We start from the raw sequence: 12,780 nt of genomic DNA on the forward strand, positions 1-12,780 counted from the left end.
GCAAGAATATTTCCATATCAAGGGAAATGCAGTTTCTTTAGTGAGAACTTGTATTAGTACATCCGAATAGTAGACTGCAACTCCCATGAAGCACCTGGGGGTCCTCCTCTTCATACGCTGCTCCCGCCCCCTGCCGCCTCCCTGTTTTGCTGTTTGGCTAAAGATGGCGTTAGCGGCTAACACAGACGATTGCTTTTTGTTTCACAAATATTATTCGGCCTGTAGTATCAAAACATTGATAAAATCGAGCTTAAATTACTGATGTGATGTGCAAAATGTGTTACGTTTATCAAATTCACATCGATTACGCAGAATAACGCTTTATCGTGATTGTTACGATGTAGGCCTGTTTTCAGGGAGTGGACCGCAGCTATTGGAACTCCATCTCCCAGCAGTACCTGCGGGGTCGACGTCAGCTGGTACGACTTTCCTTTTTCATGCTGGTATATGTAGTTTTTATTAGCTTATTGCTAATGAAATGTTTTCTCAAATTTGTAAAACAGCCTGAATGATATTTTGAGTCAACATTGCACATTTGTTTATGTCGAGTTAAAGCACATTGTTAGTTTACTGGAAGCTGTGATGTTCAGCTGTGTCTGTATTTTCTTAGCAGATAGTAAAGAAAAGGAAAAGGAAAAGTGAGAAGCCATGGCAGCTTCGCCAAGAAAAGTAGACTGGAAACAGCCCCGAGGACCAGCACCCAACAAAGAGGGGCACCCGTCACCCCCAGAGTCCTCGCTGACCTGGTGCTTGACACATCTTTACAAACCAGGAACAGGGGCGGAGGACCAGGGCCCAGAAATGGACAAGAGGTCCCGAGCGGCTCAGTGGCGAGCTCTGGTCGGCATCCGGACTCAGCACATCAAAGGAGGCAAGGCTGGTATCGCCAGATTCAGGACTCAGGGCGGAGTACGACCCCTGCTGAACGTTCTCAAGCACCCCGAGTGCTCCAGGAAGACCCTGGATCTGGCCCTCAGCATCCTGGCCAACTGCTGCACTGAACAGGAGACACGTGTAGAGGTGAAGTAAAGGGAACAAGGAAGAACTGAAGGCTGAATAATTTAATGTGTTTAAAATGACTCATGTTGATGTTTTAATTCCAGGTGTGCAAGCTTGATGGAATAACCGTTGTCGGTAAGTGTAAATAAAAGTTGATCATTTGCTCTGTGAATTACAAGCTGGTTATTTTCTAAACCAGTATGCTGTATTGTTGTCACGGTAACATTTTCTGAACAATGTCTGGACTTTTTCAGTGGACGTCATGAAGAGAAACGCGTCGGTGGAGACGGTCCGGAACCGAGCAGCTCGGGCTTTAGGGAACCTGGCCATGGATCCAGAGAACTCAGCACTCATCCACTCTGCTGGTAATGTATCAGTTATGATGTCATCTTTGGCTGTATTGTATCTGAGAGGATAGGAGGGCTGCTAGATCCTAGTAGAGCTCTTATTAAGTGTTCTTCATCATAGATGTGTCACTTTGTTAGATCAGCGTGACAAATAAACAACAAGACGAGGTAACTTTCTCTTCAATGTTTAAGTCGAAAACATACGCGTGGCTCCTAATGTAATACTCTCAGTACACTAAGAAGTGATGTCATCCAGCAAGGGTATAACAGTGATGCCATCCTGTGAATCATGTCACTTAATACTTAACTGTAGCAGATGTAAGTTTGTAAGAAACCCAGTGTTTCCCACACATGACACATCTGTGCTAATGAAGGTGACGACGAGCTGCTACATTTAGTCAAAACACTCAGTGTAGTCTTCCCTGGAGGCGTAAACCTTGAAGTGAGTCTGGAGTCAGCTGATAATCCCCTGGAGACAGACAGAGATGGCTGACCAACAGAAAAGCGAAGGTACAGATTCGTCACCGAGGATCAGATCAGACAAACTGGCACTGAAAGAGAAATGAGATTCATTGGCTTCTTGAAAAGTAAATTAAAGAACTCTCACAGTTAAATAGAGCGCAGTAGGAGCCTCACATCAGCATCATGAGCCTCGTCAGCATGTGGAACTCACGGTTCTGATCAAACTCGGCTCGACCTGGAAGAGGCATGAAGAGAACAACATGAACGCCGCCACATCTGAACACAAAATTGCTTGGTCTTCCCTCCTAGCGAGTTAGGGGCTGAGCCAAAGATGACATCATTACTTACTTGGGTGACATTACCGGGAGTCATCACTGTTGTAGCCACATAGAAACGACAATGATGTCATCTAAACTAAACAGACTTACAACAACGTCGCCTGATCTATCAAAGTTACAACAATGATGTCGCACTTTACAATCCATACTGAGCTATACATTTAATAACAACATGGACCGAATAAGAAGTACTGATCTTTAAGTCATCTTCGGCTCTTATATTTAAGATAACTGCCGCCATTGAGGTCTTGGCCCTTCACAAGGTTATCAGCTGGTTTCTAAGGGAGACACTGAAGTGCACCGGCAGTGTTGTGGTCTTGCGAGGACCCTCAGTTTGTTGGTACAGTAAACAAACAAACAAACAAACAAACAGGAAAAAGGTTTTACAGCAGCAACAAGAACAGGAAGGAGAGGTTGTTTGGCACCTCAGACCTAAAAGAAACATTTGTGTTTGGTGTACATTTCTAACTTCTGTTCCCATTTTCCCATCACAGGCGGCGTTCCTCTGCTCCTCCTCTGTGTGTCTCTCTCCTCCGCCCCGTCCTCCCCCACGTCCGCCCCGACCGAAGACTCCTGTCCCAAAGTGGAGTGTGCCCAGTCAGCTGCCCGGGCGCTCCTGTACCTCTCAGACACGGCCCCCAACCGCCTGTCGCTGCTCACCCAGGGCACCGTATCCGCCCTCGCCCCTCTCATCGCTCCGGAATACCCGCAGGGACTGAGGCGGGCCGCTCTCAGGACTCTTCACGAGCTGACCCGGGGTTGTGGCGTCGAATGTGCCAGAGAGGTGTCCCGTTCTGGCGTCCTCGCTCAGCTAGGCGTCATGGCGTCCGGCGAGTCCGGCAAACCGTTTGAGGAGCTGGCACTGAAGACCCTGGCCAACATGTGCTCTCAAGGCTGCCTGAGGCCTCTGGTGGGCTCTCTGGGGGTCATCCAGAGGTTTACAGAGGAGGTCAAGAAGGACCCCGCAAAGTCTGGGGTGTTCCTCAAGGCGCTGTGCTTGTGCTGCAAGGAAGCCGTCAACCGGGCCAAAGTGAAGGAGAGCGGCGGACTGGAAGTTCTCATCAGTTTTTTGGTCTCGCATCAGAGTCACCCTATCTCCAGACTCGCCATCTTGGCCTGCGTGGACTTTGTGTACGACGAGGCTGCCATGGAGCAGCTGCAGGAGTTGGGTCTGGTCCCTCTGCTTGTTGCCCGACTGGTGGAGCTCACCAGAGGGGAGGAGCAGTCGGCCGAGAAGATGGACGTGAGCCTGAACCCCAGCATGTCTCCCACTGAGCTCCTGTCCTCGGCGTGTTACGATTCCTTCGACTTCCCGCCTCCTGATGGGTACAAGAAGGAGGAGGCCAGCAGAGAGCAAGGCTCCCCCAGCTTCCTCAGTCTCAGGTAACGGCTCTCACTGTTCTTCAGGGGCGAGAGAGGGAATCCTGTCTTTGATCCGTTCTGTGGCCTCATGCCGTGTTTGTTCTCTCTAGGTCCTGGTTGGTGTCGGAGGGCCTGATCTCCTCTGAGGGAGACTTGTTGGACTGCTCGAGCGGCGCTGAAGGAGACTGGGCTAGTCTACATATTCCTTCCTCCTCCTCCTCCTCCTCCCCACAAACCCCCTCACCAAACCCCGACTCTCTCTCCTCTCTAAAAGGCTCTGCTCCCTCCACCTCTTCTTCCTCCACCTCTTCTTCCTCTTCTTCCTCCTCTTCTTCTAGTTCTTCTAGTTCTTCTTCTTCTTCTTCTTCTAAAACAGTTGCTCAACCCCCCCCTGCTCTCTCTTCAGCCGAGCCCCAACGTGCATCGCCGGTGAAAGGCCTCGATCCGCCGCTCCCCCCTCAGCTCCCACACAGTTCCTCCACCGTCTCCTCTCCCACCAAGACGCCCCAGACTCAAGTCTCTCCCACCAAGTTCTCCTCCCCTCACAGGAAGCGGCAGCGCCTTCACTCAGCAGTGAGCTTGACTAAAGTGACTCTGGACGCTCCTCCCTCCGCTCCCCGCCCGGCGGCGTACCACCACCCCTACCACCCCGAGCCCTGGACGGCCGAGTCTCCCATCCTGCTGCTGCTCTCCCGCTTCTCGCACGCCTCCGACCCCAGCGCCGCCCTGGTCAACGGCGACGTCATCTCCGGCCTGCTCCTCTACCTCACCCAGCACCGGGACCCCAGCAGCAGGTGCTTCCGCCTGCTGTGCCGACTGAGCTGCAACCCCAACTGCCTGCAGGCGCTGGTGCGAACCGGCGCCGTGGCGTTGATTCGCCATCGGCTCTGCCACAGAGGAGGCGAGCTGGAGGGAGAAGAGCGGCAGACGGAGCGAGTGAAAGCCAAAGTCAAACAGCTTGGTAAGATTGTTGTTGGTTGTTTAAAGACGCTTCAGGTTTCATCATCAGTCAGATTGTGTACATGCAGTGACCGTGTTTGCCTCTAGGTGTCGCTCTGCTGAATAACCTGCGTGTCCAGTGTGAGTCTGGCTTTGGCTTTGGAGTTCTGGCTCATGTGATACTCTCTGGATCGGACGCAGACAAGCTGAACTGTGCGCTGTCACTGCCCCTCATCAACAGGTGAGGCGCTCAGCTTCAGTCTCATCTGGAGTGAAGCAGTAAACAGGTTCTGGTTGTTTCTGTCTGTTGTTGTTTTTCTGTTTGTATTTCTAAATGTCATCAAGAAACAAAATGACATAAAGGCTTTGTGTTCTCCTACAGCAACAAGGCTCTGTTGAAGAAGCTTCTTCTGGACAGCGGTGGGCTTCTCTTAGCTCTTCAACCGCTGGGTTGCGAGGAAGACTTGGATGAAGATCAGCCCGTAGAAAGCGGGAAGCTGCTTTCTGATTGGTTTAATTCACAGCATCTTCTTCAGACCTCCCAGCTTCACTCGCTCTACTTTGCTCTCCTGGCTGCTTGTCTGTCCACCCTGACGGGCAGCAGGAAGACGGAGCCGGACAGGAAGCACCTCAGTCTCTTCAGAACGCAGACGCTCAACCGGACCGGCAGATGTTCACCACCTCCGTCCAAGAAGCCTCGTCTGACTGACAGCTGTCCTTACTGCGCCTTCGACTTTGACCTCATCCTGCTGTTGGACGACGGGACTCAGGTCCCGGCCAACAGAGCGTCCGTGGCCGGGGCGGAGGGGACGGACGGGCCCGGTTCTGAATACTTCAGAGCCTTGTTGACGGGCGGATTTGGAGAAGCTCAGGACCAAGCAGGGAAACACATCCAGATCAAAGACGTCAGCACAGGAATGCTGCTGCCAGTGCTGCATCACCTGCATGGCTGCCGTCTCCCTGCGGACACGGAGACAAACCAGAGGGACGAAGGACAGATAAGAGGACAGTGTCAGGTTTTGGAATCGTTGTTCCTTAAAGGACTGGGCCTCTGCCAACAGGGGGTAGAGGAGCAAGCTTTCCAGAGAACCCCTCTAGGAGAGATGATGATTGGAGCCAGCAGGTTCTTGGTGCCTGAGCTGCAGAGACAGTTAGAGGACCTCTGCGTGTCTCTCCTCCTGTCCGTCTCTGCCAAGGTTGCAAGTGGAGCAGCGTGGGCTTGGACGGAGGACAACGTGGACGAGTCCGCCGAGGAGAATCTGGCAAACCGTACATCGGAGTTAGAGTTGACAGGCTGTGAGCCGCAAACGGAACAATGTCAGGCGCTGAAGAAGAAGCAGAGCAGCTCCTCACACGGTAAAGCAGCAGCTGGAACAGGAGCGGGTAAGAAGGTCTGCAGAGGACCCGGGACTACTGTGGACCAGAAGACAATCAGAGATATCACCCCGGGTTCCAAATCCAGCTGTGATTCGGTCACGGACACTTCAGAGGAGTCGAGGTTAAGACCAAAGGACTTGATAAAAACCTCGGCACAGCTTCAGGTCTCGCTCGCCTCATCAGGAGCTCCCAGAGACCGAGGCGACGCTCTGGCCGCTCTCCTCCTGCAGGTCTACTGGTTTTCCCAGCGGTACAGCTACCCGTCTCTGGGTCGGGCCTGTCTGTCCGCGCTGCTGGGCTGTCAGGAGCGTCCCCGGCCCGCCCTGTCCTCGTCCTCGGCGGGGGACTGCCTCCGCCGGATGGCCAGAGAGGCCGACTGCGCGGACACTCTGAAACAGGATCTGCTCAACCTGGCCACAGCCGCTCTGAGCTGAGGGAGGAAGCGGGACGAAGGCCGCTAGACGAGGGGAGGAAGAGGAGTGCGGGATGACGGCACGATCACCCGGAGGACATGCAGGGCCTGTTTAGTTTCAGATGAGTCTTTTGTTTTTCAGCACCATCAGACTGATCCTTGGTTATTGTTTCATTTTGCTGCGTACATTTCTATAGAGCTTTAATGTAAATGGATATATTGTGGCCCGTCCCAGCATGAATTCATTGTATTATCATTTCCTGTCGTTAAACTTCTAATGATGACATTTGTGTGGCGAGACATTTCAGTGAATTAAGTTCAAACGTCTGCAATGATTTAGATCTGTAGCTCAGAGGATCAGGATGGTCTCACAGCCAGTTGTTTATTTTGTACATAGAAATTATGGAGTAGCAGATTTACGACAAAGACACACGTGGATGTTCCATGTTCACGAATAAACTAGAAACATCGCTTTCATTTTCATTCTCTTGTTTGCGTGCAGCTGCATCTTTCCACTTCAGACTTCCTGTCAGGCATTTTAAAGAACAGTCCTTCCTCTTTTGATACCATGAAGCAATCCAGCAACACGTGACCAACACAAGTATAATGAGTGTATGTGCTCATGCAAACCCTGAGTGCCATCACCAGGTTGCTTGTAAGCAGAAGCAATCCCAAGAGGCACGCCTTCCTTCCTGTGGTCGCCTACTAAGAAACCTAATATGAGCGATAATGATGCCATGAAACTAAGAATGTGATGACATCCAATTAATACATTTGCATTTAATGTACATTTAATGATGTCACCTTTATACTTAATGAAATCAATCAATCACCCCTAGCTCCCGTACACTACATGTTTAACTATCATTGAGAACATTTAGTGGTTTAAAGCTGGATAACTGGAACGCTGCTCCTCTGAATAAGGAACACACACCACTCAGTGTAAGTCAGCACATTGCGTAGCTTTATTGTCTGATTGCTGTGCACGGTTGCCTTCCTGTAGAGGGGGGGGGGGGGCGTCATGGCCCAGCAGACTGGACGGGCTCAGTGATGGGAGCTCTCGTAGCCGTCGGGCAGAGGGTTGGTGTGAGAGTTGTGGAACAGCGAGTGGTTCCCATCACCCCAGGGGAATTTCTGAAAGTGGAAATGAGAACTTTTCAGACTTCATGTTAACTTTAGAGCTCATCAAAGAGAAGGAAGAAACAGAAACACTTTGGGGTTTAGAGCCCAGGCAGGTTCTTGAGCTCTACCTTGGTGCGGATGCGCAGGTGATCGTAAGCCACAAAGTCTGGCTGGTCGTGCGAGTGTTTCTGACCCTTCATGTAGGTGTTGGCCATGCAGATGCCCACGCCGGGAAGAGCCACCGTAAAGGACAGAATCTTCCAGGTCCTCACTGCAGAAACGCAGCCACAAACACAAAGAAGTACACAGGAAGCAGAGGTGAGAAAGAAACCTTTACATCCTGTCTTTACTGAAGCACCTGATGACCTTTGATGATCTCCTGCAGCTTTGCTTACTGTTATTGTTTTCTTTAATGTTGTATTTTGCTTGTATTGGACTGTTTGGCACTTCCTCCTCCACTGACCATGACCATGCAGCCTTTATTAGTTCATTCATTTAAACCTAATGTGTTCCTAGTGGCTCACAGAATAGAGCCACAAGACAATAACAATCAACAATGACTCCCTGATGCCCCTTTAAGGTCCCAGTAATAATAGCAGCATTACAAGTTACTGTTTCCTACAGATTAAGACCTTCTTGCGTTACCACAGCAGACTGCAGCAATGCATCAGGGCATCAACATGGCATGTGGAGGCATCCTGCCAGCTCTGCAGACATTTTGTTAATGTTCAACAACAACAGACTGCAGCTGTGTGTGTGTGTGTGTGACTCTGAGGTACGTTTGCAAACAGCAGCTCTGAATCCTCTCTTTGCTTTGTTTCACTTTGCCTCATATTGAAGGGAATAAGAAAGACGGCTCGTCTTTATTACCTCCTGCCTCATGACTGGAGTGTGACGCAGCAGCCAGCACTCGACGGGCAGCCAAGGCAGCAACAGACATCTGTAGAGAGGAAGAGAGTAGTGGATCACTTCACACGCATGTAAACATGTTGGTAAGACAACGACAAAGCATTTTTAATGTCATACCCCAGAACATATTCTTTCAAATGAGAATGCTAAACGTTTATGCTCCTGCCTCTCCTGTCAGGTTACCTTCTATAACCTTCAGTCAACACAACCACACCACTGTTTGAATGTACACAATCTTTAAATCAGGCATATAAACACTATATTTATATATTGATAACCTCATTTGCAGTCAGAATCAGTTTTGCCTAATCTAAAGAGTTTCTAATATAACATAAACAACTGAAGGCTTTAGACAGGGCCTCCTCATGTTTTGATACAATATGACTCTCAAAGCTCCCTGCAACACGTCTCTGAGTAAAAAGACAACAAATTGGATAATAACGTACCTTTTTATAGCTGAGCAATATTCCAAAGGCAATATTTTCCTGTTGATCTCCTGTTGAATTCTTAGTTTTCACCTCCTTCCTGCTTGTTCGCCCTTCAGTCTGTCCTGGACTGAACCCTTGTGATCAGACTCCTCCCCCATCAGATCTGTCCCTGGGCCAAGAAACTCGTTTATATTTGGAGGTAGTGCAAAGGCAGGGCGGTACGTGACGAAGAGTTAAAGAGGGATCAGGGAGGAGGAGGAGGAGGGGGAGGGAGAGGGGACAGGAAGTGAGGTGTGGGGGCTGTTGTGCGGATGTTGGCAGGTGTCGACATAACCAGGAAGATGAGTTGAAGGCGTGGTCACATATTCACTTATCAGTCTGAGAGTAATAAAGGAACCATAAGCACTTCACTTCACTTTAAACACCTGGGACCCATTTTAACCTCAACTTTATTTGCTAATACGAGTTCATTCCTCACCTACAATACACACACACTCAGCACTGATATCTTAAAGGTAAATAAATACGTCTGTTTGCTCTTTATGATGTTGGAGAGTGATATGGAAACTGTGTGGAAACATCTTGAGCAGACATACTTTACACTTGTTGACATATCGGGAGGTCTTTCTCACTTTACGCAGTTTGTCCATCGGCCACTAGGTGGAGCCGTGGAGCTCAGGATGATCCCGGTGCGGTGCTGGTGTGTGGGTTACACAGGGTCACTTCAGCAGGAGGATTCTGATTTATTCATTCATTTATTTTGTTCTTCTTTCTTAAATAGAGTCACTGGTGAGTTCAGGGCACCATTTTGACTTTTATGGTTGTTAAGAGTGCAGGAATGTGGATTTGATACAGTTTTCATCCCTTTTCCTGAGTGATACTGTATAAACAAGAGAACAATGCAATGCAATGTTTGGCACTTAACCCCTAAATAGCTTTAACTTCTGTCTCTTGCTCTACATTGTACTTGTTAGTTGTGCCGTTGTCGTCGTCTCCGTCTTGGTGGATTTAGGCTGCAGTGTGAACAGCGCTCAGAGCCAGGAGTGATGTCAGTCAGTCAGTCAGGTCGGTGTTCAGTCATGCAAGCAGCCAGTCTGAACGTCTGGGGCTGGAGTTATGAGGGGAGAAGCTACACACTCACTGACATGTACACACAGGTACACACAGGTATAGACAGACACGCCTCAACTCAACTAGTAACAACATAATATAAAGCTAAACAGTGTGCGTTGTCCACAGCATCTGTCCGGCACTGAACACAGCACTTCTCTTCTAATCTACAGTTTGATGATGATGATGATGAAGGATGCTGAGGAGAGATCCAGCCTCACTGTAATGAGGGAAATAAAAATCAACAAAAAAGGAATATTTTATGTTTCTCACCTTAAATGACCTCATCTTCCTTTAATTTGTGTCAGTGTGACGCAAATAAACATCGGGAATTTACATAATTGGAGACGAACGTCAGCATAAAGTACATTCATTAAAACTCTTAACTAGTGTAAACTGGGTTCAGGTGGGAACACACACACACACACACACACACACACACACACACACACACACACACACACACACACACACCGGCGTGTTCATCTAATGCCAGCAGAGAGCGAAGTGCGGCCTGTGTGGCAGTTGCAGAAAGTGTGTGTTATGTGGCGTCCCGTGCCAGGTGTAGCAGACTGTCCCGTCTTCCCCTGTAAATCTGTCTGCTTCGCTCCTTCTGAACACTTTTACAACGTTTCTGGCCGCTGGACGCATTCCTGCCGAGCACAGACTTGAGGTGATACCTGTGGTCAGCCGACGCCTAAGATCCTCTCAATCGGTCACAATGTCACTTGTTATGATTACTATTCATTATGTATAAATATCTTTAACATCTTTCTCTCCTGACCTCCAGCTGCTCCGACCTTCATCACCTTCACCACCCCCCCCTCCCCCCACACCTGTATCCCAGCTTCATTCCGTTTCCATTCCCTCTCTGCCAGGTGGCCTCTGAAGCAGTGTTTGAGTGTTGCAGCTGTGTTTATAGACGGACACAATTTCAATTTACATTCCATTCTGACTCCGGTCTCTAACCTGCACCATCTTGACCCGTGGCTCACTATAGACGTGTATATTCATGTGAGATCAAGAATAGACTATTTTTATGGTGCTTCTAACACCAACATGAGCCGCCCGTACCTGTGCGTCCTTGACTTGTGCGTTCTCATAAACACTGCGAACGGAGACGCAAGGTCACGTTACAAAAAAGCCGATTGATTAAATACAGAAATATGAAATAGGCTTCTTGATTAATACACGATTCATATTTCTATCACTTTATTATGTTTTTTAATCGCGTCATTTAAATGCAAATTGATTTAATTAGTACAAGGAGTTTCTTGAATGTGTTAAACAATTATAATTAACCACTGAATGAGGGCAATTATAGCAGCCTGAGATGCTTCTGGAGTGAATTATCCACTCAAGCTGCAGCGGAACAACAGAGAGTGAGAGTGAATGAAACAGGGAGAGTGTCTGGGTACATTTGGGGTGAAACTCTGGCTTGCAGACACTCGAGCAAACCTTTAAAGATTCAGAATCCGCTGTCAATATTGAGTGACAAGAGACAGGCGGGGAATTGAAGGAGGAGGATCGGCGCAGCGATGCAGAAGTGGATCTCAGTTTGCAGTGGAAACTTCCAGAAGCAGCCTGCTGGATGTGACGTGTTCAACTCGACATGCAGGTGGAAATGCACAGCAGTTAGAGCTGTAACCTTACAGGACCTGTCCACCTTCTGTTGGGAGTTTGCAGGCTCTTCATCTGTGTGTGACCGGTTTGTAATCGCAGTCCAGAGAGCCTGGATTGCTCGGGTCAGTCCCCAGCCCCAAGCCACGCTCTGCTTACCATCCTGCTTCCCTGGAAACGGGTGATAATTAAGCCGTGCCAGGTGTGACAGAGTTATCCAAATGTTTGCTCATTTCTCTTGAGTATTTGACTTCAATCTTTTGTCTCCTCACACACTTCCTGCCATCTATCATCTCTGCTCCTCACTGCTCCAGTTGAATCCACAAAGCCTCTCTACACTTCCTGCCCAGAGGTGAAGTTGAGTTACGGTGAAGTCTGATTGGATTTGAAGTTTGATTCATTTGGTGTCAGAGGTGCCGTAGCAAACACAATGTACACTTCAGACCGGTGGGCTGATTTATTATAAGCATATTTCACGTCAGACTGCGACCATTGTGGCTGCTCAGCCAGACTCACACTGCAGAAACACCTGCATGAGGATGTGTGCCAGCCAGGTCTCTCTGTAGCTCTTTGTGTTCTCTCCCCATTTTAAATACGCTACACAGAGCTTGATACTAACGCTGAGCCCCCCTCCCCCCTTAGAGGTGGCCCCACAGCACCTTACAAGCTGGAAGCAGTGTGGTGCATAGAACCATTAATAAACACCACAAGTCCACTCATCACCTTGTGGAATTCTAGAAAAGTCTGTAGTTTTGTTCTTTTTGACCTAAATGAAGCTGCATGTTTGAGCCGGATGCATTCACGTCACATTGTGTTGCCTGGTGTGCTCTCCACCAATTCCTGAAGAATAGGGTGTTGAACTTCTGACCTGCTGTGATGAAGTGTTGATGGGTCCACACACACACACTGGCCCCAGTCCTCCATGAGGACACTTGGTGGCCCGCTCCCGCTTTGTGTTCCTGCACAACTGACCGTGTTTGTCCATGGGAGGGAAGCTGACGGAATGGATTTTTTCCCCGCACCAGTGACTTCTACTGGTCAGTCGGGGCACCTGCAGGGAAACCTGGAGGAGAAAAAGGCAGGTGGCGATATCGCAGAGGTGGCGGCTATGCAGTGACAAGAACTGCCAGAGCCATTTTTTTTTATTCTAAAGCTAAATGATGAATGAATTTGATGAATGAATTTTCCACTTGATCCAAATTCTGTCGTTACGTCTTCTCAGCAGAGGGTCAGGATGGCTGGGATGAGGTGATGTGGTGACCTTAATCCTTAATCCATCAGGCTAAAAACATGTTCAGCCTGACCTCCACATGACCCAACCCCCAAACACCCTGCGGAGGACACAGGGTCTTCAT

At 49.0% G+C, this 12,780-nt stretch overlaps 3 protein-coding genes across 6 annotated transcripts in view; 2 read left to right on the forward strand and 1 right to left on the reverse strand.

Moving 5' to 3' along the window:
- armc5 (armadillo repeat containing 5) lies at positions 1 to 7,353 on the forward strand. 2 transcript variants are annotated; one of them, XM_076143068.1, is made up of 8 exons: positions 1 to 419; positions 611 to 1,020; positions 1,104 to 1,134; positions 1,254 to 1,364; positions 2,641 to 3,529; positions 3,619 to 4,469; positions 4,556 to 4,688; positions 4,830 to 7,353. In XM_076143068.1, the coding sequence occupies exons 2-8, from the start codon at positions 649 to 651 to the stop codon at positions 6,256 to 6,258; spliced, it is 3,816 nt and encodes a 1,271-aa protein (XP_075999183.1). In that variant the 5' UTR covers positions 1 to 419; positions 611 to 648; the 3' UTR covers positions 6,259 to 7,353. The 2 variants fall into 2 exon arrangements, with proteins under 2 accessions (XP_075999183.1, XP_075999182.1); XM_076143067.1 differs by having other exon boundaries at positions 614 to 1,020.
- Positions 7,178 to 8,911, reverse strand: cox6a2 (cytochrome c oxidase subunit 6A2). Its single transcript, XM_076143075.1, has 4 exons — positions 8,714 to 8,911; positions 8,229 to 8,298; positions 7,487 to 7,629; positions 7,178 to 7,370 (listed from the first exon to the last, which is right to left on the reverse strand). The coding sequence occupies exons 2-4, from the start codon at positions 8,296 to 8,298 to the stop codon at positions 7,281 to 7,283; spliced, it is 303 nt and encodes a 100-aa protein (XP_075999190.1). The 5' UTR covers positions 8,714 to 8,911; the 3' UTR covers positions 7,178 to 7,280.
- LOC142992585 (uncharacterized) overlaps positions 8,266 to 12,780 on the forward strand; it is a 21,595-nt gene continuing 17,080 nt past the window's right edge. For all 3 annotated transcript variants that reach the window (XM_076143069.1, XM_076143071.1, XM_076143070.1), the window contains exon 1: positions 8,266 to 8,350. The gene's annotated coding sequence lies outside the window, so the exon portion shown is untranslated. The remainder of the gene's footprint in view (positions 8,351 to 12,780) is intronic.

Source organism: Genypterus blacodes, unplaced genomic scaffold (assembly GCF_046128005.1).
Source record: "Genypterus blacodes isolate CSIRO-AG114 ecotype Tasmania unplaced genomic scaffold, CSIRO-AGI_Gbla_v1 ptg000022l_1, whole genome shotgun sequence".
In the NCBI taxonomy this organism is placed as follows: Eukaryota; Metazoa; Chordata; class Actinopteri; order Ophidiiformes; family Ophidiidae; genus Genypterus; species Genypterus blacodes.